At 55.9% G+C, this 27,224-nt stretch overlaps 1 protein-coding gene across 1 annotated transcript in view; it reads right to left on the bottom strand.

Annotated features, from left to right (window-relative positions):
• Positions 1-934: 934 nt before the first annotated feature.
• Positions 935-27,224, bottom strand: part of GRIK3 (glutamate ionotropic receptor kainate type subunit 3) — a 221,037-nt gene continuing 194,747 nt past the window's right edge. Inside the window, exons 12-16 of the mRNA XM_038557875.1 lie at positions 24,047-24,165; positions 21,673-21,890; positions 10,405-10,627; positions 9,659-9,909; positions 935-7,106 (exon numbers count right to left, since the gene is read on the bottom strand). Of these exons, the coding sequence (XP_038413803.1) occupies positions 6,912-7,106; positions 9,659-9,909; positions 10,405-10,627; positions 21,673-21,890; positions 24,047-24,165 (1,006 nt within the window). The 3' untranslated portion in view covers positions 935-6,911. The remainder of the gene's footprint in view (positions 7,107-9,658; positions 9,910-10,404; positions 10,628-21,672; positions 21,891-24,046; positions 24,166-27,224) is intronic.

Here is a 27,224-nt window from a genome sequence, read left to right as displayed (position 1 = left end):
TAGAGCTTAGCCTAGCACATGCCACGTAGGAAGCGCTCAATAAATATTATGACTTCTTATGATTAGGATGATGTCATGGAGGGTTGTGGATGCAAATCTCTACGACGCTGATGTTTGCATGAGATCTGGAAGGCAGAAGAGAGGCAGAGGCCATTTTTTGCCCACTTTTAAGCTGTCTCTGTCACAGAGATATGAGAGTTTTTAACAGGATTGGTTCCTAGGTGACGAGAAGCAACGTCATGGGGGCGGTGGTGGCAGCAGCTTCCTGACCCAGGCTTGCTGAGCCCCAGATCACAACCCTGGGATGTGCTTTTGCCTCAAAGCTCTAGTCTCAGTGTCTCCGAGGTAGCTACTCCCTGGGTGGGTCATTGCTCTGTTGTCCTGGGAGCCACTGGAGGCCCGGGGGGGGGCCTTGCCCCCTCGTCTCTTCCACTTGTTTTATAAACATCTGTGTTCAGTTCCTTCCTTTTTAAAGTCCCCTGTCCCGGACCCTGGTTATGTGTACAGTTTCCATCTCCCGAGAGTAACCGACTTAAACCTTCCTTATTTCCACTTTGAAAAAGCTTAGGCCAGATCTCTGATGGGCCGTGCTTGGATAAGAGGCCCACCTGCCATCCCAAGCTGTGGCCAATGGGACGGGGTCACATAAGGACATGACAATTCGCCGGGTAGCTCTGTGGGTGGTGACAAGTTGGGGACAGATGTGCCCACGGGAAGACAGAGGTCAGACGATGTCAAGGGCAGACACCTCACCTTGTTATCTGAAAGGAGAACCGGGGGCTGGGCTGGTGCCCCCCACCCACTCATCCCAGGGTCTCCTGCCCAGGAGGACACAGTCAGCCTTGGGGAGAAAATGACACAGCTGCCCGGCACCCTCTGGTTTGACGGAGAGAGCAGAGAAGCAGAAAACACACCTCAGGGAGGGGGGACACTGTTTTCTAGAAACATTTCTTTATTTAAAATTTAAAACCATATTACTTCATACAGCAAACTGTGCACTTTGATATATCACAGTGTCTTAAAAAGGAAAATAATCAGATTTGTTTGGAAAGTTATTTACATCAGCCTAGAATGATTGGCAAGTAACACAGTTACTATGAAACCCAAATTGTTACAAAATGTTTACAAAAAACTATATTCATAGAAATTCTGCATGTCCACAAAGGGCATCCCCTGAATGGCCCAGAGACCAGTGTGTGGGAACCATGTTGAGTGGGAGTGGGGGGCATCCAGGCACTCTGGTCTGGGTGGTGGGACAGGCCAGGGGTCTCGCATGGCGCTGTCTGGGGGCTCAGCCCTGGGGCTGGGAACCCAAGTCCCCGACAAGGGAGGCCCAGGCAGACATGGGGTGGGGGTTTGGAGCACAGTGGCATGAGGGCCCCTGGAGCCAGGACAGGCCCCTCCTCAGGGGGCTGGATTCAGATGTGCTCTGGCGGGTGGGGGGGCCCCAGAGGCAGATTAAGTGCACACCAGCCTGACGCCCACGGCCGAAGCAGAAGGCCGGCTGCTGACCACACGGAAGCCCACTCCAGTACCTTCTCTCCTGCAGATTCCAGAGGTGCCCTGACCGGTGACGGGGGCAGGGCCACAAGCTAAAGGACTGGGATGGTGAAGCATAGGGGGAGCCGGGCAGGGCAGGGCCACAGGTCGGCGGGGACGGTGGGGGTGCTCCCTGCCAGCTGCCCAGCCGGGGGAAGAGGAGGCAGGCGGATGGCTTGGGCTGTGCTAGGGCAGGAGGGCCGTGCTGCTTTCTCCTCTTCACCTGGTGTCACTGCACTCTCCACGTGTCCGGCTCCCCGGTCACTCGCTCACAGCCGGCCTCTGGGTCAAATGGGCCTGGGGAGGTTGTCTGCAGTGGGACAAACCTGCTGGCATTACTGCCATCACTACAGCTGCTGCCCTGTTTCTGGAGGCCCCAGAGATTGGGTCTGCAAGATAGAGACACACTGCAGGGTGATCTGAGGTCTTCCATCCTAGAAGGCAGGGGATGGGGACAGGGCCAGTAAGTAGGGCAGAGGGACACTGCACTGGCATGCAGACAATGCCTTCGGGGCCATTCTCTTTAAAAAGCATTTTCCCTAGCTGTGAACCGTGACGCTGTGTGTGGGTGAGAACCTGAGGCGGAGGCCTGTGCCACCTAGAATGCTCCAGCCTCTCGGGATGTTCTAGGTGGAGCCTGACACCCACCTGGCCACTGTGACGAGAACAGGTCGCAGGAGCCAAGTGCTGGTGTGACATTTCCCCAGACACAGGCCCTGCTTGCTGTCCTGCCTCAGATGCTCTCAGATGGAGACCAGGCCCCTGGGTCTCTCCCGCCTCTGGCCAGGGGGCACCTGCTGGGCCAGGCCCATCCGCCAGCCCCTGTGGTCCAGTCCTCTTCTTCGCGGTCTGCAGCTGGGACGTACGCAGGGCCTTCCCCATCCCACGGGGCTCTCTGCGGCTCCTGCCCCGGGTGGCCTCCCTCCCAGACCTGCCTGCTGTCGCCCCGTCCCTCACCTGGTCCCCACCCATACTGGCTGGGTTATGTACACTCTGTGTGCAGACGTGCGGGGAGGGGTGCGTATACACATGGGCTACGGGGCATATATACACTGTGCATATATATATATATATACAGCATATATATATATATCTTTTTACATTCATATATATATTGTACAGAACATTAACCTTCTACCAAAAACAGTTTTGTGACGTCACATATGGCCTCAGCTCTGAAATTTTAACTCCAGGGCAAATCCAGGACTGAAAAATGAGAGCTTGATTCAAACTGGCACGGGGACAAGGAGCAGGGCCCTCTCACCGCGGCAGGCAGCTGGGCCCGTTCCAGATGCGTCTGTCCCGCCCGGGAGACTGTTCCAGATGTGTCCATCCGTTCAAGACCTGTCGACAGAATTGGGCTCAGTTCTTGCGTCTGTCTGCGGGCCCGGGGCCCGTCCCAGATGTGAAGTCCATCCAGCTGTTTGTGGCGAGATCACCGGGCCCTTCCAGGGGGCTGTGCACACAGGGCCAGTCCAGACACGCGGCCAGGGTTTGGCCAACTTCCAGATGTTTGTGCATATCACTGAGAATGGCTTGGGAAGGGCCCAGCTTCATGCTGGGGGATGAAGCAGCAGCTCGCAGACCTCCACACCGCACCCCTGGCAGAGAAGGCAGGGAGGGGGCCTCTTCTCTCAGCGAGCGTGAGCCCGGCCCCACCTCTGCTCTCCTCCAGCATGAGGAGGGGGTGACTTCTCACCAGGTGGAACCTTCTGCCAACCCTGCCAGGGCCTTCCCCCCACCTGGGCTATCACTGCTGCCTGACACATGCACGAGGGAGGAGCCAGGTGTGCTCTTCTTGTGGAGGCAGTCTTGGCTGTGAGGTGGGGGGAGGCCCTCTGAGCTTTCAGGGATCCAGAGTCAGCTCATCTGCCCTCACGAGGGCATTATTCCTCTTGAGAGACACTTGCAGAGGGGCCACCTGAATGGTGACAACGCTGTCAGGGTTTTCTTATGTGTCCACAGCAGAGAGACCGGTAGCAGGTCAAGGGGAGAGAGAGGAGGAGGAGGAGGAGGGTTCACCGTCCAAAAGCCCCAGGGCCTTGGTGACTGGCGGGGGATGGGGATGGGGGGGTCTCCTCACTGCTGCCCCCCAATCTGGCCAGTCTGAGCCGGTGGGAGATGGGGGTGGGAGATGGGGGCGATCTTTTGTTAAGGGAGGGCCAGACAAGGACAGTCCAGCACCCGCCCGGGGAGGTCCCATCTTTTGTTCCATCGAAACCAACGCTGACACTTCCACGACCCCCCTCGGTGCTGCTGGGTGTGGGCACAGCCTCCTGCTGGCACGCCTGACCAAGCCTTTAACTCCTCCTGGTTGGCCTCCGTGGGAGCACCTCCTCCTCCCTCCTCCCTCCCCTGCCAGTGTCGTAGTGCCACCTGGCCCTGTCCATACCCGGGAAGACGCTCACACTCAGGCAGAAGTCGTCTCCACTGCACTCTCAACGCCGGGCTGGTCTCGAAGCAAACAGGGCACCAGCCGGGGTCTGCACATGGGCCACACAGACGGACATAAGGCTTGGGCGGGAGGGGAGGTCGGGCAGCGTCACCCCACCTGCATTCGGAAGTCTAAAGGACTAAAGGACTAAAGGACTCCTCTCATTGAACTGTGCCTCTGCCATCTACCCTTGTCCAGACGAGACACCTTCCCAACCCATAGGCCACTGCTCTCCTCTCCCATCAGACACGCTCACGGAGCACCATAGGCAGAAGCACATGATCTCGACAAATCCTTGTGACAAACGATCTCTCCCTACAGCAGAAGTGCAAACACACCCCGATCCCCCGCCTTCCTGATGGTCCATCTCTGCTCCTGCTCTGAGCCGGAACACATGCGTGAGTTTGAACACACGTGTGAGCAAGCCTCCCCCCACCCCCTGCTCCGAGACACTATGGTTCCACGTGGCTTCGTGCATCGACCTGTGCGGCTCGTCTGTCTGGTCCTGTCCTCCGCCTCGCTCTCCACTGCAAATGCAAGCCCACGCGCACATGTGCACACTCGCTCACACGTGGACCCCTTGATGACATGGCTTTTCCTTTTAAACATTTGGCAATGCTGCGGGTTTTATCCTGTCCTCCACTCTCTGCCATTGGTGCATAAATGTGCACGCATGTGTGCACACACACACACACGCACGCATGCATGCACGTAAGCACACCCACTCGTGCATGCATGTGTACGTATGTATACCCCCAGAACCCCATTAAGACATGGCTTCTCCTGTTTTTACATGTATGGGGCTCTGCTGCTTGTCCAGACTTGTCTCTCTCATCCCAAATTCACACACATGTGTGCACACACACGTCGGAACCCAACGGATTCTATTATTGCGTGCCCTGGACTCTTGTCTGATGACCAAATCGGTCCTTCACCCCCGGTCCCTACAGCTCTCACACACACACAAAGATACACACAAATGCACACACACACACAGACACACACGCACTCCTACACACAGCATGGCTTTTCCTGTCATTACATGTGTTGGCGATGCTGCACGTCCAGCTCTCTTCTCCTACCTCCAAGCACACAGCCTGTTGGAACTGCTGGGATTATGGGAACCAGCTGGCTTGGTCCTGCAGCCTACAGTTTGGAGGAGGAACAGTATTTATCACATGAGCCCACTGCGCTCTCCTGCTCTGGGAGTCCCTGGGGGGGAGCCAGAGATGATCCTTCACCCCAATTGAGAAGGTCCTTGAGATCTAAATGTAGCTCTTCCCTAACCAGACTCCCTAAGCAGAAGCAGGAGAGAGGTGACGGGGTAAAAACGAGTGTCTTCTGGGTCCCCGTCCAGAATCTCCAGGCTTCTCTCCCCCGCTCAGAGACCGCCCTCGGCCCTTGGCATGGGAAGCCCTGCCGGCCTCGTCGTATTCTCTAAGGACACTTTGCTCCTAACCCTTCCATGTCTCATTCCTTTTCTAGAATCTTAAAGTCACAAACTTGTAGAGCATCCATCCTACCTAGCTGGAACCCACAGGTCATCTGGTCTGGCCCTAACTGGTACCTCATCTGCTACTATTTCTTTGCTGTACCCCCAAACCCCACAAGGTCCAAGCTGCTCTGGACAAGAGATTGGGGCCTAGATGGCCTGTATCTCTATGTGGGGTCTTTGGTTAATTCTCCAGGAGGCAGCTTTTCTTTCCCTATCCTTGGGGCCTCTATGAGCTCCGATGTCCTGTCCCTGAAAACCTTCCTTTCTGGAGAGCATCTCTAGGTTTGGCAAGTCCAGGAGGCCAAGAATTCTTTAGGGCTCCTCTGGCTTTCCCCATCTACCCCAAAGTAGACCTGAATCCCTCTTTGGAAGAGGGGTGATGACTTTTACTTCAATCTAGGTTTCTCTTCTCCTTCCAAGATGACAGGGGAAGTCAAGGTCAACTGGCCAGGAGTGGGGAGTTGCTGAGGAGTAGCTGGCAAAGAACTCAAGCTCTCAAATGCCACTAGGGTTTAGAAAACAGCTCAGTAACCAGCAAAAAAATAAGCCATCCCAATGGCTCGTGGGCCTCTGGGATTTCCATGGAATCCACTGTTCTTCTGTCTTCAAATATGGGCTGAATCTCTGGTCAGCCTTTGTGGGAGATTCAGGGGGTCCTCTATCCTCTGGCCAGAAAGTAGAAAATTTGCTCTGACCACTCACTCCCCCACTTTATACTCCTGGAGACCTCCTTGAGGGATGGGAGCCATTGGGACACTGTCCATAAGAATTCAAAATGGCACCTTTGTGCATTCTCCTCTCTCCCATACCCCAAACTCCTCTTTTCCTCTATGGAGCTCTGTGCCTTCAACTTTGCCAAGATGGGGGCTGCCATACATGGTGCCAGGTCCAAGAGACCAGGACTACGTGAGCAGCCCCTAAGGGATGAAGTCTTCTTCTGCTCAAGACATGTGGGGTGGCCATCCCCCTTCTTCAGCTCCCATTGGCAGCCACACTACAATCCTTAAGGTACCCAAGGTTTGTGTCTCTGGGCTCACGGTCATGGCCCAGGAGGCCCGGGCTCACAGGGAAGGAGTGGCAACATACAAGCTGATTCCCATTTTCTTTGGCCTCTGCAGGGCCGGGGTAGAAACTTCTGACTGTGGAGGAGAGTCGAGGGGCAGGTGAGTTTGGCCTGAGAGAGGCATATGTGCTTCCTTTGGCCTTGGCTGTCTCGGCTGGCAGGTTTCGAAACCCACAGAAGAAACGAGAGGCGAGTGAGGCCCAAGTAGCTGGCCTGGGGCCTGCTGGTTTCCCAGTAGGTAAGGGCAGAGGGCTCCTGGCCCAGCAGGCAGGCAGCAGCTCTGACCCCCAAACCCAGCATGGGCACAGGGGAGGGGCCTTCCAGTCTCCTTGCTTTCCTCTGCCCTGCCCCAAGGCCTTTGGTCCCCACCCCACCTGGGCCTAGGGGAATACGGGGGCCAACGATGTGCTGCAGGCCATGCTGTCCTTGCCCGGAAGCCGGCGGTCGTTGAACGTGTGCATGTTGATGACAGCATCAGTCTTGACCATCATGGGAGGCTGTGGCTTGTGCTTGACCCGACGCTGGCAGGTAAGGGAGAAACGGATCTCATCGGCTACGGTGCTGCAGAAGGAACGCTGGGGTGGGGTGGGGGGCAAGGGGCACATGGGTGAGGCCTGGTCTTGCAGCCCCTGCCAGCCCCTCCCCTTCCTCCCAGGGCTGTGCCAAGGCTGTCCCCCCACCCCTCACCTTTAGGCCTCCCACCCTCTGCCCGCTCCAGATGACCAGTTTGTGAGGCAGCCTAAAGCGTGATGTCCTTGTTTGGAGGCTAAGGTAGATGGATCGCACCATCCCATCCCCGTTTCACAGATGAGCAAGCTGAGGTCCTGACTGGCATGTACATCAAATTTGATTTTTCACCACTAGATTCTGAGGGTGGGAACCAGCCAGCTTCATCCCTGTGAGCCCAGCTCCCAGCACTCGGCCTGGCCCCGTGTCAGACCTAAGAAACACCTGATGAATGTATGGGTCATTCTACCCCTGGGAGGGCTTCCCACTAAGGGGAAAATCCCCATGGTCCCACTTGGGAAAGTCCAGCATGTTTCTCCAGGTGTGCCACGGGGAGGGAGGTCCCCGCAGGGCAGGTGGTGGCAGTGGCTTCTGGCCTGGGTCCCTGTGGGTACCCGAAGGGGGCGGCAAAAGTGCAGCTTTGCCTGCAGGTATCTGATGGCCATGGCTCCTAGGAGACCAATGGCCAGAGCCTGTCCTGTGGCTCGTCTGGAAGGCAGTGGGGCTGTCGATAGCTCGATTATGCAGTGAGGCCAGGGCAGGAGCACCCGGCAGCTGAGCGCTGGCTGTGCAGGGTAGGGGGGTCCTGGGCTCTGGCTCCGCCTCTTAGCGCTTTCCCTCCAAGCTTCCCCTTAACGCCCCCCGCTAATCTCTGGATAGCATCCCTCCTCACCTTCCTTTATTCATTCTAGGAATATTTATTGAGGCCCCACTAGGCGCCAAGCACTGTTCTGGGTGTTAGGCATACAGACAGGAAAAAGACAGTTAGGACCCAGCCCTCAGGGAGCTTAGGGTCTGCGAAGTGATAGCAACAGGTGATAAACCTGCCAACAAATATAACACCTCAGAGCATGGTAACTAGTAAGAGAATAAAGCAGCAAGGTGGGATAGAGGGGTGCTGGCCGTGGGGGCAGGAGGGATGGCCATTTCAGCTGGAACCCGAATAACCAGAACATGCCAAAAATGTGGTTTCCCAGTAGAAATGGGGAAATGGTGCTCCGGCAGGAGAGCACTGCAGGCGGCTGGAGCAGCACGTGCCAGGGGCCTGGGGCTGAAATGTGTTTGGTGCGTTAAGCACTAAAACTGAGTCCAGTGTGTGTGTGCGTGGATGGAGGAGAGTTAAGGGAGGAGAAGAGGGGCAGGAGAAAGTCCGACAAGTGGGCAAGGACCAGATCTGGTAGAGTTTTTGGTGGATTGTGGGTGCTCATCCCGATTGCAATGGGAATTCCTAAAGAGTTTGTTTTTTTTTTTTTTTTTTTAAACGTATTGTGTGTGTTTTTTTTTTTTTTTTGTTTGTTTGTTTTTTTTGTGTGTGTGTGTGTGTGTGTTTTTAAAGCCATCCTTCATTACCGGACATGGGGTGGGGGGTGTTCCCCTCCATTTTTCATGTGATCATTAACACTCCAGTGAACACCCCTGTATCTATCTTTGGCCACTTCCATTTGGGTACATTTCTAAAAGCACGATTCGCTGTCAAAATGTGCGGCCACTTTCAAGACGCTGTCCGCGTCCCTCCAGAAATGTACCCACGGACGGCTCCCGGCTGGACTGGGGAGCGTGTGCCTTTCCCCGTGCCCGTGAGAACCGTGACCCCAAGAATGATCTTTCCCCTTCCTGTTTGCTGACTCTGGCTTACAGATTATAAGGGCCCGCATCTCATCTCTGATCGATGCAAAAAGTGCCTGTTTTGAATGGTCCCGTCCACACGGCCCAGAACCGCAATCTGCTTCCACCCTGGCCCTGGGTCCCCTTGGATGTCTCCGAGAGGCATGCGCACATTTAAATTACCCCGTAGCTACTCTTCCTTAAGACACCAATGCCAGGCTCTGCCCCTGACCAATTAAAACAATCTCTGGGAGTGAGGCCAGGACATTAGCACTTAAAAAACTCTCCCTGTGATTCTAATTTGCTCCCAGGACCCAGAGCCACTGCTCCTCCACCCTTGAATTAATCAGATGGGTTAAGCGGAGCCCAGCCAACTGCATGCTTGGGCCAGACCTCTTAACATTCCTTTCTTTTTTAAACTTTTGATTATGGAAATTTCCAACTCTATGCAGAAGTAGAGAGAACAGTATAATGAACCCCTATGTAGCCATCACCCAGCTTCAACGATCACCCTGGAGGGTTTTATGCAGGGGAATGACATGGTTTGAATTAAGTGTTAAACAGGGCACTGGCTGTGTTCGGAGAGCGGATGGGAGAGAGGAGGCAGGAGGGCCGGGCTGCTGCGGGGTGCCCGCTGGAGATGGGGGGGCATGGCCTGGCCCAGAGTCCCAGCAGAGGGGGGCGGGCTGAGGCAGGGTGAGCTCGCACACCGCACACCACCTGTGCCTGGGAGGCGGGAACCCGGCTCGAACCCGGTCCTCCACTCGCCCTCCTGTCCCCAGCTCTGGACGCTCACCTGCTCTCGCTCTGCCGTTTTGCGGAGCTTGTACACGAACTCGCCCACAGCCACCAGCACAGACAGGACGAGCCCGGCGGCCAGCACGATGAAGATGCCCCCGATCTTCTGGATCCCCAGGGCGCTGGCCTCTTTGTTCTCCTCCTCGGGGCACCCGCTGCCCCTCCACCACTTCTCCTTCATGATGTGCAGCTTGTCCTCCTCCTGCAGCTGCAGGATGGCGATGGTGATCTTGTCCCGGTACGGGGAGCCTGAGTGTGGGAGCGGGGGTCTGGCTGGCAGTGGCACCCAGGCCACATGGTTCGTGCCCCTGCCAGCACCCTGGGCAGCGCCGGCCACCCTCCCCAGCCTCCCTGGATGCTCGTAAAGGCCCCTCTCTGAATCTTCCCATGGTGTCTGGATGGGAGCAAGGTCCTGATTTGGGGTAGGGGGGTCTTGCCTCGGCCCCTGGAAGGCCCTGTGGATCCAGGCTGCATCAACAGGAGTGAGGTCAGAGAAAGCAGGCATGAAGCTCTGAACTGACCCCCCACCTCTGCGCAGGCCTGACGCTGGCCTCACCAGGTTGTGACTCTACTCCTTTGTCTCTGGGTTGAAGAGATGCCACCTTTTGAGGCTCAATGGGATGAGCTGGGAGAGGCAGCAGGAGACTGTGTGCAGAGCAGACTAGGGGGTCCCGCCCATCCTAGATCCCCCAGCGGCCCCCACCCCCCGCTGGCCCACCCGCCCGCCCGCAGCCCCTTGCTCACCCATGGGTGTGCCAATGCCGTAGCCCTTGGAGTCGATGAGGCCCCCGATCTGGGTGAGGTTGCAGTTCCTCTGGGTGACGTACTCGATGGTTGTGGACTCCATGAGCAGGGCATAGTCTGCCGTCAGGGTCCTCTGGATGCCCTCCTCGTTGTTCTTTACCAGCGCCGAGGGCTTGCTGCTCATGAAGGCCCACATCTTCTCAAAAGTGGAGATCTTGGATTTCTGGGCCACGACAGAAGGGGGATGCACACAGTTACTGAGCGCGCCAGGGGCCCAGCACCACACGCCCCCCTTAACAGGGCTCTGGTCACCGAACTCTGTCTACCACCCTCTGAGGGAGGGAAGGCCACCCCTTGCTCAGATGTGGCAACTGAGGCCCTGGGAGGGAAGGTCCCAAAACACATAGCTGGTAAGGGATGAAGCCAGGATTCAGACTCAGGCCCACCTACTAGGAAGCCCTGGCTCTTTGGCCACACGGCACAGTGGTTTTCAGACTGGGTTTTAAAGAAATGCCTTCTCCTTCTCTAACATTTATGAAAGGTTTCCATGTGCCGGCTCCGTTCCGAGAGCTTTGTCTGCATTAACTCACTGATTCTTCACGACAATCAGGGGAGGTGGGGGCTACCCTCAGCTCCATTTGACAGAAACTGAAGCCATGGCCAAGGAGCTCGCCCAGGGTCACTCAGATACTAAGTGGCCAAGCTAGGCTTCCAACCCGGGCCACTGGCTCTCGTGTTCCCCACCACTTCGCTGCCCTGCCCCACAGAGAACCCCGTGAGGCTAGAGAGGGACCCCTGAGTACTGTGTTCCAGGGGAAGACGAGGGTTTCCGTCTATGGCGTTTCATTCGGGAGCGGGCGAGGAGTGGGGGCGCTCAGAGCAGGTGGTGTGCAGGCCCTCCAGCTCCTACCGGGAGTGGCCCCGAGCATCCTGGGTCGGGCGCTGCCGTATGAGCAGAACTAGCGTCCCTAAGACCAGGCCTGGTGGGTGGGCTGCCGTGCTCGTCCCGCCTGGCCGGGGAGGCTCAGAGAAGGTGCTGGGGCCGGCAGACCAGGCCGAGGTTGAAGGGCCCCCGCTGCCTGAGGCAACGGGCAGATCGGGTGCGTGGCATTCACGAGATTTCTCAGGAAATGACTGCCAGCCATCTCCCTGCTCCCTGCGGGGAGTGGCCCTGCCCCACGGATCCCGGGGCAGCAGGTGGCTCTACAGGCCCCGTTGGACTGGGCTGCTTCCAAGTCTGGCTGTGCCTGTCTGTGATGTCAGCCTGTCTGACTGGCACCCGGCCCAGCTCCGGTGTGCGTGACGGCGTGGGGGTGCTGGAGCAGGCTGGTGCCGGGGGATGGGCAGGGGACTCGGAGGAAAGGGTCTACTCTTCTCCGGGGCCTCCCCAGCCCTGGTGAGGGTTGTCCTCCCCAAAACTGGCTCCTGGAGCCCCAAGCAGGCCCAGGGGAGCAGGGAGCCCTGAAGCAGCAGGCAAGACCCCATTTGGAATTTGATGGAGACCCAGAATCCATCAAGGGCAGAGATGCCTCCTCCCGGCCTGGGGGCAGACAAGCAGACAAGCAGCCACTGTCCTACCTGTGATTTCCCTGCCTCGATGTGGAAGTCTGGAAGGGCTCGGATGCTTCTAGCTCCTGCCTGCCCGCAGCCATCCTGCTTTCTAGCCAGTCCCGCTTGCAACTACTCGGGTCACCACCAGTCCCTCCGGCCTCTCCAACTCTCACCTTCAAACCTGTGCTCCCCAGCTACTCCCTCTTGCCAGCTACTCCTCCCCCTCAGCTTTTCCTGCGGCCCCAGCCGCCCTCCCCTCCTAGCTACTCCTGCCCTTAAAAACATTCCCGATTTCCTGCTTTTCTGACTCCTCGGACATTGCTTAGTCTCTAGATAGTCTCTGATGTCCAGACTCACCTTCTCTGGCTCCTTTTCTCCCTCTGGGTCTTCCTCACTCTGTGACTGTTCCTGCCCAGACCCACTCTGGTAGGAAGCTTCTATCCAGCTCCAATGACCCCTGTCCCTGGTACTCATGCCCTTGTGTCATCCCCTCCCCCTTGAGGGTGGGCCTGTCTAGCTACTCGCTTTTTTAACTGCCCCCAGAGGTGTCACTTCTGAGGTTAGGTTACAAGAGACTGACTCTCCTGCTCGCACTCTCTCTGGCTCTTCTCCCTGGCTGCTCTGATGGCAGCCGGTGGCCCTGCTGTGAGTCGCCCTGTGGAGAGGCCCACGTGGCCAGGAACAGAGGGCAGCCTCCAGCCAACAGTGAGCAGAGAACTGAAGCCCTCAGTCCAACAACGCAGGAGGAACGGAATGCTGCCAGCAATCACGTGAGCGAGCTTGGAAGCAGAGCCCTGAGATGACTACAGGCTTGACAGCAGCCTGTCCCAGACCCTGTGCAGAGGACCCAGCTGAGCTGTGCTGCCTCCCGACCCAGTCAGTGAGATTACAGTGCTGTTGTTTTAAGACACTAAGTAACCTTCTGTGCAGCAAGAGGCAACTAGTACACTCTCTTACCCACGTACACACGAGCTACTTCTGTGCCCCAAATAATTGTTTTTTCAGGTAATCAATTCCAGTGATTCCTCTAATCAGATCATCCAGGTCCAATCCTCTCTGGTGCCAGGGATGCATGCTTCTCAGATATCGGCCCTCGTGGTCACTATAACTAAGTACTATTACTCTACCCGTGGCTCCAGCACCCCAGCTCTTTTTTCATCCCAGTCTCTCCTGCCTTCCAAATTCTTCTATGGGAAGCAGGGGGCTGATAAGACCATTAGGGCTCCCCTTACACCTCCTAATGCATCCATCCATCCATCCATTCATCTATCCAACCACCCATCAATCTATCCATCCATCCATCCTCTCTCATTCATCATGTTCATGTTCCATCCCCGTGCTACCTACACACTAATTCATTCAACTAACTACTCAACTGCCCACCTAGCCTTTTACTTAACCATCCATCCAACCAACCACGTTCATCCATCCATCCAACCATCCAACCAACCACGTTCATCCATCCATCCATCCATCCATCCATCCATCCATCCATCCTCTCATTTATCATGCTCATATTCTCACCTACATACTACCTACACACTAATTCATTCAACTAACTATGCAACTGTCCACCTGGCCTTTTAGTCATCCATCCATCCATCCATCCATCCATCCATCCATCCATCCATCTATCCAACCAACTAACCATGCATCCTCTCATTCATCATGTTCATGTTCTCACTCACATACTACTTACCCACTAATTCTCTCAACTAACTACTCAACTGTCCAGCTAGTGTGCTACTTAGTTACCCATCCTTTCATCCATGTATCTAACCAGTCATCTATCTATTCTCTTACCCAACCATCCACCCACTTCTCTACCTCACCTCTCTTACCCACTCGCTCTCCCATGAAGCCAGTCATCCATCAGTAAATCTCAAACACTGGCAAAAGTAACTTGACAATGAACCGGTCAGGTAGCCCTGCTCCACTTCTTCTGTCTCAGGAAGGGCTTAGCACTCCTCTTGTTTCTGCAAACTCCTCCCCGTATCCTCACCCAACACCCCATTCCTCCCTTACATAGGATGACGAGCAGAAACAGGGTTCTGACATTAAAGCATATGGTCTTTCCAGGAACACTCCACCATAAATGGAGACAGAAATTTCTTTTGGGGGTTGGAGGGCTATTGAGGCTCATAGGCTTTGAGGAAGACACATGAAAGCTCCAGCGGGTAAAGGAACACAATGAGGAAGAACACGAGAGAGAGGTCGGGCCAGTTGAAAGGAGAAGTGACAATACCACGTGAAGCTGGCTGTGATGCTGGTTTCAAGTGGATCTGCTCTCCCAGCCCCAGAGGCAACACATTCACACCTCCACCAGCTTTAGGCAGGTGGCTCTGAAATCTGCATCCCTAGAATGGCCACGACTGTACTTGTTCCGTAGCTTGGGGCTCCCACGCTCAACCACTTCCACTCATGGTCTCTGCTTCCATTTATGTTCCTTCCTGTGTTCCAGTGATTTCGTGATTCCAGGGCACATCCCCCCAAAAGCTCCTCTCTAGCAGGGCTGGTCTGAGGCAGAGAGGGAACACCTGGGGCCCCTCCCAGAGTCTCGGGTCCCTCACTCATCTCTTGGGCCTGGTCACCAGAGGTCTGAGTTTCTGTCACTGGCCTGAGCTCTAATCACCACCCCAGGGAACAGAGTCCCACATATCCATGGCTCCCACGTCATCCTGCCGGTCCCAGCTCCAGTGGGAATCTTACTTAATAAGCATTGCTTCAGGGCCAGTCACCCAAATCAATTAATGGAATCGTTTGGAGGAGCCAATACAGGGCGACGTGCCAGGACAGAGAAGCTTTTTTTATCAGTAAAATTGGCAAGAAAGTAAGTTTCAGGCTCACGACTTTCAATTCCAGCCTCCTCAAAGAAGTAAATTGATTTTCCCCAACTGAAGATACTTAATCTTGAGAATTTAACATTTCTGTACAAGAAAAATGTATATAGGTATATATATAAATGTATATCAATTTCAAAGGAAGCTGAATCCCAGGGAATGCGTGCAGGGAGGCAGTGGCAATGTGATTCCATGCGAGACCTGGGGTATTTTCCACGGTGGAAAGGAGACCTTTCCTCAAGTTAATTGGCTTGCTTATCCCTGGGTGTGGAGGCTTTGGCCTTATCAAATCCACATACTCGAGCAGTTAATCATGTCTCTGGGATTATTTCTGCGGGGACCAGGCATGCTCCCCGAGTCTGTGGCCTCTGCCTGCCGCTGTAGCCCACCTAGCCAGGACAGACTCACTGACCCTTCAGGCCAGCAGTAGCCCCTGCTGTTGGCACCTGACCCCTGAGGCTTGCCTGTGTGTGCATGTGTGTGTGTGTAGGGGTGGAGGCTGCAGGCTGGCCTGGCCCCTGCAGGGGAGTCTGGGTCAGCTCTGCTGCTTGGGCTCTGGTGTCACGCTAACCCGGGTTCCAATGCCGGCCCAACTCCTGCGTGGCCCCTGCATTTTGGCCTTCCGACTCTGCTCCTGCTGGAAGGCAGGGCTCTGACTCTGGACAGGCCAGCAGATGGGTCAGGAGACCCTGGAGGCTGAGATGGGGTGAGCCTTCCAGCTCAGGGGAGAGTCTGCTGAGCACCTGGAAGGTGGGGGGCTGGGCTGATGGGCCTCTCCAGGCCCTTTCCAGGCTCCGTGGCTGCAACAGGACAAGGCTGTGCGAGGGGGTGGGGACCAGACGATGCTGGAGCCCTGGGGAGCCTGGGAACCTTGGCCCCCAGCTCTGGTCTGCCCCCTGAGCGGCCATCCCCTGCTGTGACGGGCCTCCCCCAGAGGGCTCTCCTTGGAGGAGCTGCCTTCCGACAGTCTCTGCCTTCAAAGCTGCCCAAGTGATGTCACATCTCTGAGCCTCATGTCCCACATCTGTGAGATGGGAGTCGGCTGAGCACAGAGCCCGGCGCCTAATAAGTGCTGGACAAGCGGATGACATCATTATTTCTCCTGAAGGCTCTGTTTTCTCATTTGGAAACTGGGGATAATCTAGAGTGCAGAGTTTCTGTAGAAATGAAACGACACAGTGCTCAAGGCAGAAAACCCCCACTGTGGAGAGGGGCCGGGGAGGGCGCTGTAAATACGGAAAGAGCGCCGAGTGGAATTCTGATAGACTGGGAGAGCTGTTGCCTCTTGGCTCCCACAACTGTTGCTCAGCGGGAGAGCAGCTCTTTCTGGAAAGCCAGATCTTTCACATTTTCAAGAAGCTGGAAATGGGAATTTTTTTAAATGCAAAAATCTCTCCATTTTAAAATGCTGGCAACTCACGTATGAAAATGTAAGCAAACCGTATGGCCCCCCAAAACCGTGTCTGCGGGCTGAGCAGGCCTGTGTGTCACCACTTTCAACAACAAACAATAGGGAGAGTTGACACTCACTACACTGCGATCTCTGTGTCAGGTGTTGAGCTGCTTATGCACATCATCCCACTGTCCTCATCTCAGTAACTGCGAGGTGGCTGCTATCATCAGACCCATTTCACAGATGACCAAAGGCAGGGGCAGAGAGGGCCTCCGTGCCAGGAGCGCTCAGTCACTCCCCCCTTCACTGGCCGGGCCCTGTACCTGTCCCTGCTCCTCGGCTGCTGTCTGGGCCTCTGAGTCCTCGACGAAGCCTGCGGCCCCCACCTGGAGGGACTCGGAGGAAGGGAGACTCTCCAGGTGTCTCCGGGCGGGACCCCTCTCCAAAGTGGTCTGGTTAAGCCCTTTGAGGACTACGGGGCAAAAGGAGAAGAGCGTCCAGCCCACTTCCCAGTCTTCTGGGTCAACCAGCTGGAGGGGCTTCGGACTGGAGTGCTTCCGTGTGCCCGGTGCTGGGCTGACCGCCGGACGTCCAGCAGTGTGCTCAGTCCTCTCGCTGGTGGGCATCAGTATCCGTGTCACACGGGTGAACAGACTGAGGCTCGGAGAAATAAAGTGACTTACCCAAGGTCACCCAGTGGAGACAATGCCCAAGACTCAAGTCCTGGTGTGTCTGACCTTTAAGACCGGTGTGACCTGACTGCGCCAGCAGGGTGCCCGGCACCGAATCCTGCGTGGCCCCCGCATTTTGGCCTTGTGACCCTGCTCCTGCTGGAAGGCAGGGCTCTGATTCTGGACAGGCCAGCAGATGGGTCAGGAGACCCTGGAGGCTGAGATGGGGTGAGCCTTCCAGCTCAGGGGAGAGTCTGCTGAGCACCTGGAAGGTGGGGGGCTGGGCTGGTGGGCCTCTCCAGGCCCTTTCCAGGCTCCGTGGCTGCAGCAGGACAAGGCTGTGTTGGGGGTTGGGGAGGCCGGACGATGCTGGAGCCCTGGGGAGCCTGGGAACCTTGGCCCCCAGCTCTGGTCTGCCCCCTGAGCGGCCATCCCCTGCTGTGACGGGTCTCCCCCACGGTGACACCAAAGGGCACTGGATCCTTGGAGGAGCTGCCTTCCGACAGTCTCTGCCTTCAAAGCTGCCCAACGAACACGCTCCCCCAGTGTTCTCCTTTACATTTTGCCTACATATTTTTACAGCCAAACAGTGCTTTCAAAGACTTCCTTTTTCATCTCCTAATTAATTTTTATCTTCCCAGACGGAGGGAGGACAGCGCGGGAGACGCTGTTTGTGATGTTTGCTGCTCCCCGACAACTCTTCAAATGAAATTTCCTCTGGAACGCCGGGGCGCCTGGAGCTGCGCGTCTCCCGGGCTGCAAGGTGCGCGCCAGGGCTGGTGCCACCACCACCCTCCCGACCGAGAGCCCAAGAGGAGTGTGTTCTCTTTGGTTCCTGTCCTTAACACGTCTCCTCCTCTGGGCCACTTGGCTTCTGCTGTCCTTGTGCCGCTGGAGCAACTAGGACGGCTGCGTCAGGACTGTTAGGCTGGGGCTAAGCGCACCCGGCTGTGGCTTGGCTCCTGCCCCATCGAGTCAGAGAAGCCACAGGCACACGGTGACACAGCATGTGGGCCCCGGTGCCGGACCGTTGGGGTTCAAATCCCAGCTCTGCTTTTCACGAGCTGTTGATGGTAAAGCAAGTCAGTGGGAACTCAGGTTGCCATGGAGCCTACCTTCCTCAGGTGTCGAACGGAGACGAATGATAATGGTTTCCACGGTCCCGGCTTGCCGTGAGGGTGACACGCGTTACATTGGCTCAAGTGCCCCAATGTGGCCGGCACCTACTAAGTGCTCAACAGATGCTACCATTACCACTGACCTTGCCAGTGTGTCCTAGAAGTTCCGTGGCTGGCCCCTGAAGCTGATCCTTGCTCAACCCCAGTGCCGCACCCACTCGTGGGCAGGGGAGAGGCCTAGCCCTCCAGAAGAGCCTAGAGTGCGCGTGGGGGAGCGTGCTGCGTGTGCACACAGAATTATCTGACCTGACGTCGTGCTTCCTCCACTGACCTGCTGTGTGATCACAGGCAAAACCACCCACCCCCTCTGTTTCTCCGGGTGAAACTCAGGTTTCCTTCCAGCTGTAAAAACTGAAAGTGGTGAGTCCATCAACAGATGAACGGATAAAGATGTGGTCTCTCTCTATATACAATGGACTACCAGTCCATTGTATATATAGAAAAAAAAAAAAAAGTGAAATCTTGCCCTTTGCAATGACATGGCCGGAACTAGAGGGTGTCATGTGCGCTAAGGGAAAGAGGTCAATCAGAGAAAGACAATTATACGTGGAATTTAAGACACAAAGCAGAGGATCGTGGGGCGAGAGAGGGAAAAATAAGACAGAAGCAGAGAGGGAGACCAACCATTAGAGACTCTTCATCACGGGAAACAAACTGAGGGTCGCTGGAGGGGAGGGGGGTGGGGATGGGGTACTCGGGGGACGGGCATTAAGGAGGGCCCGTGATGGGATGAGCCCTGGGTGCTATACAAGCCTGATGGATCACTGACCTCTACTTCCGAAACCAGTAATATTATATGTTAATTATTTGAATTTAAATTAAAAAAAAAAGTGATACTGAGGAGGCTACCACTTTGCCCAGGGGGCTGGGAGGCAGGAGGTGTGACTGGAAAGCCCGGCTGGTAGAGTAAGGAGGACAGAGGCACATCCAGGGAACTTGGGGGGGGGGGGGGTGTTGTGCTTCTAGCTCATCGTCTGGGGTGGAGTCAATAGCCCCACATTCGGGCTCCTCTCTGCCTGCAAAGCACCCCATTGCTGCCGTCAGGGAAAGGGACCCTGGGCTAGAAGAGCCTCCTGAGAATTAAAGCAAGAGACAAGGTGGCCAGACGTCCAGGGCAGTTAACTGGTGATCGGGAGCTGCTGTTCCTGGCCAGGAGCCCTCGTGAGTATGGGCCCCGGTGCCCCAGGCCCAGCTGGGTGACAGCATATATGCGCGAGGGCGGGGTGGGCCGCCGGGGGTGCCGCTGGGCGCGGAGGACAGCGGCCCGGTGGGGAGCTGGCCCTGGGCTCTTGGAAGCCAATGTGAGCATCTTAGCGTGGAGGGCGGGGGGAGGCCAGGGCATCCAATCTGCGGCGATGAGCCCGCACCAGGCTTATTTATGCCGCTTCCCTTTGATCGGGAGCCCTGCTTAGAGACGGGCTCATGTGTAATGCATGAGAGATGCTCGGGCACAGTCAGAGGGCTGGGCCACAGCCTGGGGACACCAGCAGGCACACTCGCACCAGCACACACACGCGGGCAGGAACCACGACATGCACACGCAGACAGTGCATGCAGGGGCTGTTGCACACACATAGGCACGGCCCGTTACATACACAGGCTGACACCTACACAGACACGCTTGCATGCAGGGGCCATGACACACACACATGCATGGCCCGGTACATTCACAGGCTGACACCCACGCAGACACGCGTGCATGCAGGAGCCGTCGCGCACACACAGGCATGGCCCATTACATACATAGACTGACACCCACACAGACAGGCGTGCATGCAGGGGCCATCACACACACATACGAGCCATTACACATATGCATGCCTGGGCTGGGACACACACAGATGTCATCCCCCGTGCTCACCTCTGTCCACATGTACCCGTGGGGACATCCAGGTAGACAGACACACATGTAACCTCCATGCACATATACATCTAGACATTCTGGCACAGCCACACTCATAGGCACATGTCCATGCACCCAGATCACAGAGACGCACGCACACGTATGCTTGCCAGTACACGTACAGATTTTTGCAAATACTCACGTCCAAACACAAAGATACACATACACCCACACAGGCAGACTTTGCACACCAGCACCTGTGTGTACGCACGCACCCTTAAATGCAGGTTTATATGGATCACGCACGCACGCAGGTGCACACATGCTCACATACCGCTCACAAACACGTAGGGTCCCAGAGAGCTCCTACTATGCCTGTGACGATGCTTTTATGCGCCCAAATGCATGTATAGTGACCCCTCAGGAAGGCCACACTTGCCACTTCTCAGTGGCAGCAGCAGTGTCACACGAGGGGAGCCCTTTCCTTCTGTCTTTCCTCTTTACTGAACACCTGCTTCCATCCTCAAGGAGGGTCACAGGGGAGGCCAGAGTAGGGGAGAGTGCTGGTGGGGCTGCAGGGCGCGGGGGGAGAGGTTTTCCCTCCCAGTCCTCTCCCTCCTGCCCTCTCCTCACTCAGGCCCCACTGGAGGCTCAGTCCAGTCCTCCAAGGCTTAGCCCGGAAGGAAACCAGAGCTGGAGGATAGGGAACAGGGCCCAGGCTTCCAAGTGACGAATAAATAAACGGATGAATGGACCTACAGCCCCCAGAGCTCCCGAAGCCTGACCACTTCAAAGAAACCATGAGAACAGAGGCACCTGGAAACTCATAAAAACGTGCATTCTTGGCCCTGCCCCAGACTTCCTACACTGGAAACCCGGAAGGCGGGGCCCGGGAACCTGGGTTTTCCCAAGCCTCCCAGATGATTGGGATCACGTTCACGTCTCAGAACCGTGGCCTAGAGAATGGGCTTTTGCAGGAAGGCAGACCTGGGTCCTTCAGCTGTTGAGTTCTTGGACAACCTGCTTCGTCACTCTGAGCCTCAGTTTCCACACGTGTACCGTGGAAATAATCGTGGTGTCTACCTCACAGGAGTTGTCGTAAAGGGTCAGTGAGGCCGCGCTGCTAGTCTGGGGGCGGTAGCTCTTGTGATTTTTACCTTAATTCCTGTAAGAACATTTATCCCATCAGTCTCCTAAACCCTAGCTACTCTAGTAAGTGAAAATCCTTGGGGGAACTGGACCAACACCCCCAAAGCAGGAGGAGCAGTAAAGCTGGGGCCAGACCCCATCAGAACAGGAGCCCTAGCAGGGACAGGGGCTTTAGCCGGACACCAGCCGTCCAAGAGTATAACATGCGAAGAAATGTTTATTTTTTGCTGCTGCCCCCTCAGGGGTGGAGAGTTTGCCGCCAAGCGCAGGCCAGCCTCTTAGGACACGGATGTCGCCGAAACCTTAAGCCAAAGGTGAGGGAGCCCAGTGGCCCCCGTACGTGTCTGTGTGTCTGGACCACGCTTCTCCTTCCCCCTTTCCCAGCCTCATCCTTCCACCTGTCCTCCTCCGATGATTTAGAGAAAAAACCAGCACATTGACCCCATGCATGGTCCCAGGTGTGAAAATGTGTAGGATCTGTGCTGGGACACACTCTGGTGGCCGCACCATCATCACAGCTTCCCCAAAGTCAACTGGTCTCCAACAGGGAAGGGCCCGAGCCCTGGGGATTCCTGCACGGTTTGGGAAGGACAGTGACGGGCGTGGGAGGGTCCGCTCGTGCAAGGGAGGGAGAGGGTCTCACCTTGAAGAAAGTCATGGTGGCCCCATCCTTGACGGCCCCATACTCAATTTTGGTTTGCTTGGCCAGGTCATCAGCAGAGTCGATGGGCGACTCCATGCGTTCCACTGTCAGAAAAGCAGCCAGGTTGGCCGTGTAGGAGGAGATGATGATGAGCGTGAAGAACCACCAGATGCCACCGATGATGCGCGTGGACAGGGCTTTGGGCATCAGCTCTGACCCTGGGAGGATGGAGAAAGGCACGTGGTCCCTGACACCGTCTAGGGCTGCTCAGGGCCCCGGTGTCACAGACCCCACTGATGACCTAGTAACAGCTCAGCAGTGGTCGTCACTGTGCTCCCCGGACCAGCAAGCAGCGCCTGGGGTCTTGCTAGAGTCCCCAGCACATTCTCAGGCCCCTTCCCAGGACCTACTGATTCTGTCCCTTCAGGGGTGGGGCCCAGAAATCTGGGTTCGGCCCAGATCAGCCCTCCAGGTGGTTCCCGTGCTGCTAAAATTTAAGAACCAGATGACACGCGCACGCACATTTCATAGGACCCTGGGGTCCCTGGGTCAGAAGGGCTGGGGGTAGAAATCCCTGCACTCAGGTGAATCCTGCTCCCAGCTCCACGTGACCGCGCTGGACATTTTTCCTCTCTGGAGACTCATCCATCCTCAGTCCCAGCCTCTCACAACTACCGTGAGGCCGCCGTGCTTTCACTGCAAGTGAGAGTGCAAATACGTGCCGTATACAAACACAAGCCGGCTGGGCGGTGCTGTGCAGCAGGAGGAAAATCAACACTTTTTGAAGCTCTTTGCCAAAATAGATCACTCTTCCTCCCCGACCTTGGGCGTGGAGCACAATTTAGATGAAACCTTCTAAGTGAAGTAATTAACTAGGCGGCTTTCAAGAGATTTAAATAGCAAGTGACTCCTGAACTTTCCAGAATATTGGGACCTGCATTCTGAAAAGTGCTTTGATACGGATGATTTTTTTTCCCTTCTTCTTCTACTCAAAGAAATCACTCAAAGGAGAGTTTTTCAAATACATGACTATTTTTTCTCCCTCCTAATCAAAACCCCACGGGGAATACATCAGGGGCCAGGCTTTGAATAGCCCTGGAGGTGGGAGAGGAGAAGCGATGACTGCGTTGAGGGGCTTCCGGGTCTTTCCCAACTGTCCCTGAGAAAAGATGATGGACAAAGAAGTGAGGTGAGGCTCCAGGACACACATTAATGGTGGGACAGAAAGACGCACTTGCCCTGAAGGCAGCCTGTCATCGCTTCCCAGCTCCCCTCCGCCAGATTGCTCCACCCCCGAGATTGCTCCAGGTCATCAGCAGAGGGTTTGGCAGGTAGTGGTCACTCAGGACACGCTGGGATCCTGTCATTCGTTTGGCATTTGCCGACAGAGGTCTCCTGAGGGCCAGGGTTTGTGCTGGGCCTCGAGAGCACACACAGCTGAGTGCCCTTGGATCCCCTTCCTTTCCTTGCCCCCTTGTCACCCAATGCGCCTTCATGGGATCCTAACATAGGCAGAGACTTTGGTCCCACCACCACCTTCTTCTCTGAGTTAAGAGGCTCTGGACATGTGACTCGACAGGTTGAACCCATGAACTTGTGGATCCTGGCCAGAAAGGCTGGGGATGGGGGGTCCTCCCTGGGAGGGGGATGCTTCTCTCCTGGCACCCACCCTTCTGCCCATGGTGTCTCTGCAGCCAGTGTGGGTGCTCTGCTTTCTGAGACATCTGACTAGCTGCAGAGCTGACCAAAAGCAGGGCCCCCAGGCCAGGGTCAGGTGAGATAACCAGCCGTCCCTCTAGAGAATGTAGGAAAATGTTGTCCTTCTGTGCAGACCCTTCCTGATGCACTCAGGCTGATAGCCCCACCTTGACCATGACCCTGCTCACTCCCAGGCTCCCCACGGCCAGGTGGTCACCGAGTCCTATCCTTGCTACATCCTGAAGTTCTCGGAGTCCATCTCTGTCTTCCACCCCCATGGCCACCACCCAGGTTCAGGCCTTAACCTCCCTGCCCCCAGTCTCCTCCATCCTCAGCTCGACTTGACTCAGCCAGAGTGTAAGGTGACAGGGCCATCAGCCGGGTTGGCCCCAGCAAGCAGGACGCTCCTGCTCCACAGCGGTTAGGGATGAGCCCTGCACATCACGGGTATAGGGTGGCTTATCTGCTTTAGCCTCACACCCCGAGCCCCGTCCAGCCACGGTAGCGAGGGTGGACGGGGACCTGAGACCAGGGTACAGACCAGGGCTGACAGCTCAGCAGGTCTGAGGCTGCTCTGGAGGGTGGGCAGGCTCTGCTGACTCAGGGGCACCCCGCGCCCCCGACCTGCCCCCCGACCCCCGGGAGGAGGGAACCCCTGGGGAGAGAGGGCACATACCTTGCTGCATCAAGGACCCCATTCCGAACCAGAAGCTGTTCAGCAGAGTGAAGTTGTTTTCTACGACCTCGGAGCCAGGATTGCAGGGATGAGCATCGTACCACTCGTAAGGGCTGAACCTGGAAGGGAGAGGGGGGCAGTGGGGCAGAGCTGCGGGGAGCCCACGGAGGAGGGGGCGTCCAGGCCACGGGAGCTGCCTGTTTAGCAAACATTGATGTGCTGCCACTTTAGCATCAATTTACTCGGTGCTCTGCTGGGGAGGCAGGGAATGGGAAATCAGGGCCATTTTGCGTCTTGTTCTTTATCGTTAGTGCCCTTTTCCGGTTGTAAAAGTAATTCAGCAGTATCTCTGAAAATTAAAAGCACACATGCCCTTCAACCTAGCAATTCCGCGACTCATTATCTGGCCTAGGAAAAAAAAAAAAACAAACGCCCTGACATGAGCTTATATAAAGAGAAGCGCGCAAGGGTGTTTATCAAAGCATTGTTTGTAATAGCGAAAAACTGGAAACAGCCTAAATGTCCTTCAACAGAAGAATGATTAAGTAAACGATGTCAGAGGCACCCTCTGCAATGTCACACGGCTGATAGAACAGAACGAGAGACGTCTGGAGGTACTGACGGGGAAAGATCTTCCACCCATACTGTTTGGCAAAAAAAAAAAAAAAAAAAAAAAAAAAAAAGATAAAATAAGAACAATATGATCACATTTATATAAATAGATTCGCAAAGATACAGCTCTCTGGTGCCTTACGTACGTGTGTATACAAACGCATTGGAAGGGTCTGGAAAGATCCACATCTAAAAAAATACCAGCGTTTATTACCTCCGGGGAAGGGGGGTTCAAAGGGCGGCCGGAATTTCAGAGAAGCCTGTTGCTTTAGACAGATTATACGAATTTTTAGAAATGAGAATGGGTTTTTTCTATTACTTGTATACTTAAGATGGGGGAAAAAAAAAGCAAAGCATACTCTTCATAAAATATTCAAGCAGTAGAGAAGACTACGATGAAAAAGTGAAGGAGGTCCTCCAGGATCCCACCCCCGGGGAGAGAACAACGTGTTATATAATTGTTCAGATTTTTCTCTCTGAATATACAAATACCTGAGTGACAGGGAAAAAATGTTACTTAGAGCTGCGCCCCTCCCCACCCTACTGCCTGGTAAGGAAGAGAAGTCCTGATAACTGGAGGGATCTTTGCTGCATGGATTCCAGGTGAGGACATGTAAGCAGGGGGAAGCGAGAGCACCCTGGGGAGACTGGGAGACCCTGGGGAGACCCTGGAGAGAGCCCCCCCCCAGAGGCTGGCGTGGCTGGCGTGGGGTCGGACGCTGAGATGACAGGCCCAGCAGGAGAGGCGCGTCCAGTGGAATTTTGTTTTGTTTTCTAATGCATGATATGCTTTAAGCGTGATGTTGAGACTTTTCTATCCCCCTTTTAAAAGCTTTAATAAATTATACATTGATCACCAAAGCTCGCGTGAGAAGAATTCCGTTTTCACCACGTGGGGAGACCCTACCCATGTGAAATCTTAAAGGGAGGCTTTAAACCAAGATGGGGATATTCAAAGGGAATGGCCACGAACAGGCTTGAGGCTCTAAAAATCCACAAAGGAGAGGCGAGGCGGAGGCTGCTGTGGGAAGGTTCTGGAGAAAAGCCTCGGGAGGGCGGTACATTCAGGGGTCCCTGCGTCCCCCCTGTGAAGTCCAGGGAGTGGGGTTGCCATGAGCCCGGTGGGTGGCCCTGCAATGAGTAGAGCCTGCCTGGGGGTCTGGAGGGCCGGGGTCGGGCTGCTGGGTGGCTCCCGGGTGCTCGCAGGAGCGCGAGTCCCTGTCGCACGGCATTGGTCTGCAAGCCCAGATGCAGCCAGATACACGGACACTGGGCCAGCAGCGCGTCCCTGGACCAGGTGGGCCCAAGGAGACAGATCCAGCCCCGCGCCACCTTGAGCCCCGTCCGAGAAGGGCCCCAAGACCCCAGAAGGGAGAGGCCATGGGGCAGGGGCTGCTGGCGGAGGAGCAGGCCGGCCAGGGAGGCTCTGCGGGAGGGGGCCCACGTGCCAGGCAAGGCCAGAGGTCTGATTTGCCGGCAAAGGTAGAAATGTCGAGGACTTGACTGGACCCAACCTTCTAATTCCTGATTTGCGACAGTGTTTGTGGTTAGAGAGACACCGAGGGTCTCTTTCTGTGACCTGGAAGCGAGCCAAGAAGTGACAGGTGCCTGCAGGGCTCTGCCGGGGGCAACGAGAGCCCCAGGTCGGAGCCCCCCAGAAGGCCGGGTCGGGGTGGGGAGACAACGTAGAGATGATTTCTGATGAGGCCACACAAGGGTTGTGGGTCTTACGTGCACACACGTACGCGATACCGAGGGTTGTTTTCAGACACAAGGAAGGATGATACCGTAGTGCTGCCTGCAACTTGGGCTCCTCACTGAGTACGTCACCGGCCTCCTGCTAGACCCGTTTTTCCAGATGTGCTTTTTCCTCTCTGAAACTACCTCCTAGGGGTCTTCGATCCCTCCTCCGCTGGCGGTGCTGGGCCCGTCCCCGTCTCCCACTGCCGCACACTCTGCCGGAAGAGACGCCCCTGAGGACACCTCCATAGGCACCCATGCCCACGGGCAGGCCCTGTCCTCCAAGGAGAGGTTTTCTAGATTTGCGGGGGGGGGCGGGGGGCGGTGGAGACCATCAGTGGTGACTTTCAATAGGATAAATTCCCAGCGGTGGAGCTGCCCATCATGATACAACCACCTGGCTCTAGAACGGGCCTCTTGGTCCAACAGGACTTGGAGGTTGACAAAATGACAGGTGCCCATTTTGCAGATGGGGAGGTGGTTTGGAGCAGTCAGGGGGCTGGAGGGCCCAGATTCTAACCCCTAAGGCCACAGGAGAGGACAGAAGTGGGTTGGATCCTGGATAGTAAGGAAGGTGTCCCCCAAAGTTCACGAAGGATCTTGGATTAAGGGCTCGCAGCTGCGAAGGACCGTCCAGTCATGCACACGGGTAGGAGCTAGGAGAGGCTGACCTGGTGATACCTCTAGGTCTCCACTTGTGGGAGAAGCTGAAGTCCAGCCCTGGTGATGGAGGTGTAGACAGAGCACCGGCCAGCTGGGGCCATCTCTTCCCCGGGCTGCTCATCTGCACTGGATTTGACCAGAATGTGAGTCCCGGGAGCTGGAC

The sequence above is a fragment of the Canis lupus genome, chromosome 15, assembly GCF_011100685.1.
Source record: "Canis lupus familiaris isolate Mischka breed German Shepherd chromosome 15, alternate assembly UU_Cfam_GSD_1.0, whole genome shotgun sequence".
In the NCBI taxonomy this organism is placed as follows: domain Eukaryota; kingdom Metazoa; phylum Chordata; class Mammalia; order Carnivora; family Canidae; genus Canis; species Canis lupus.
This window is presented reverse-complemented; position numbering and strand designations above follow the sequence as displayed.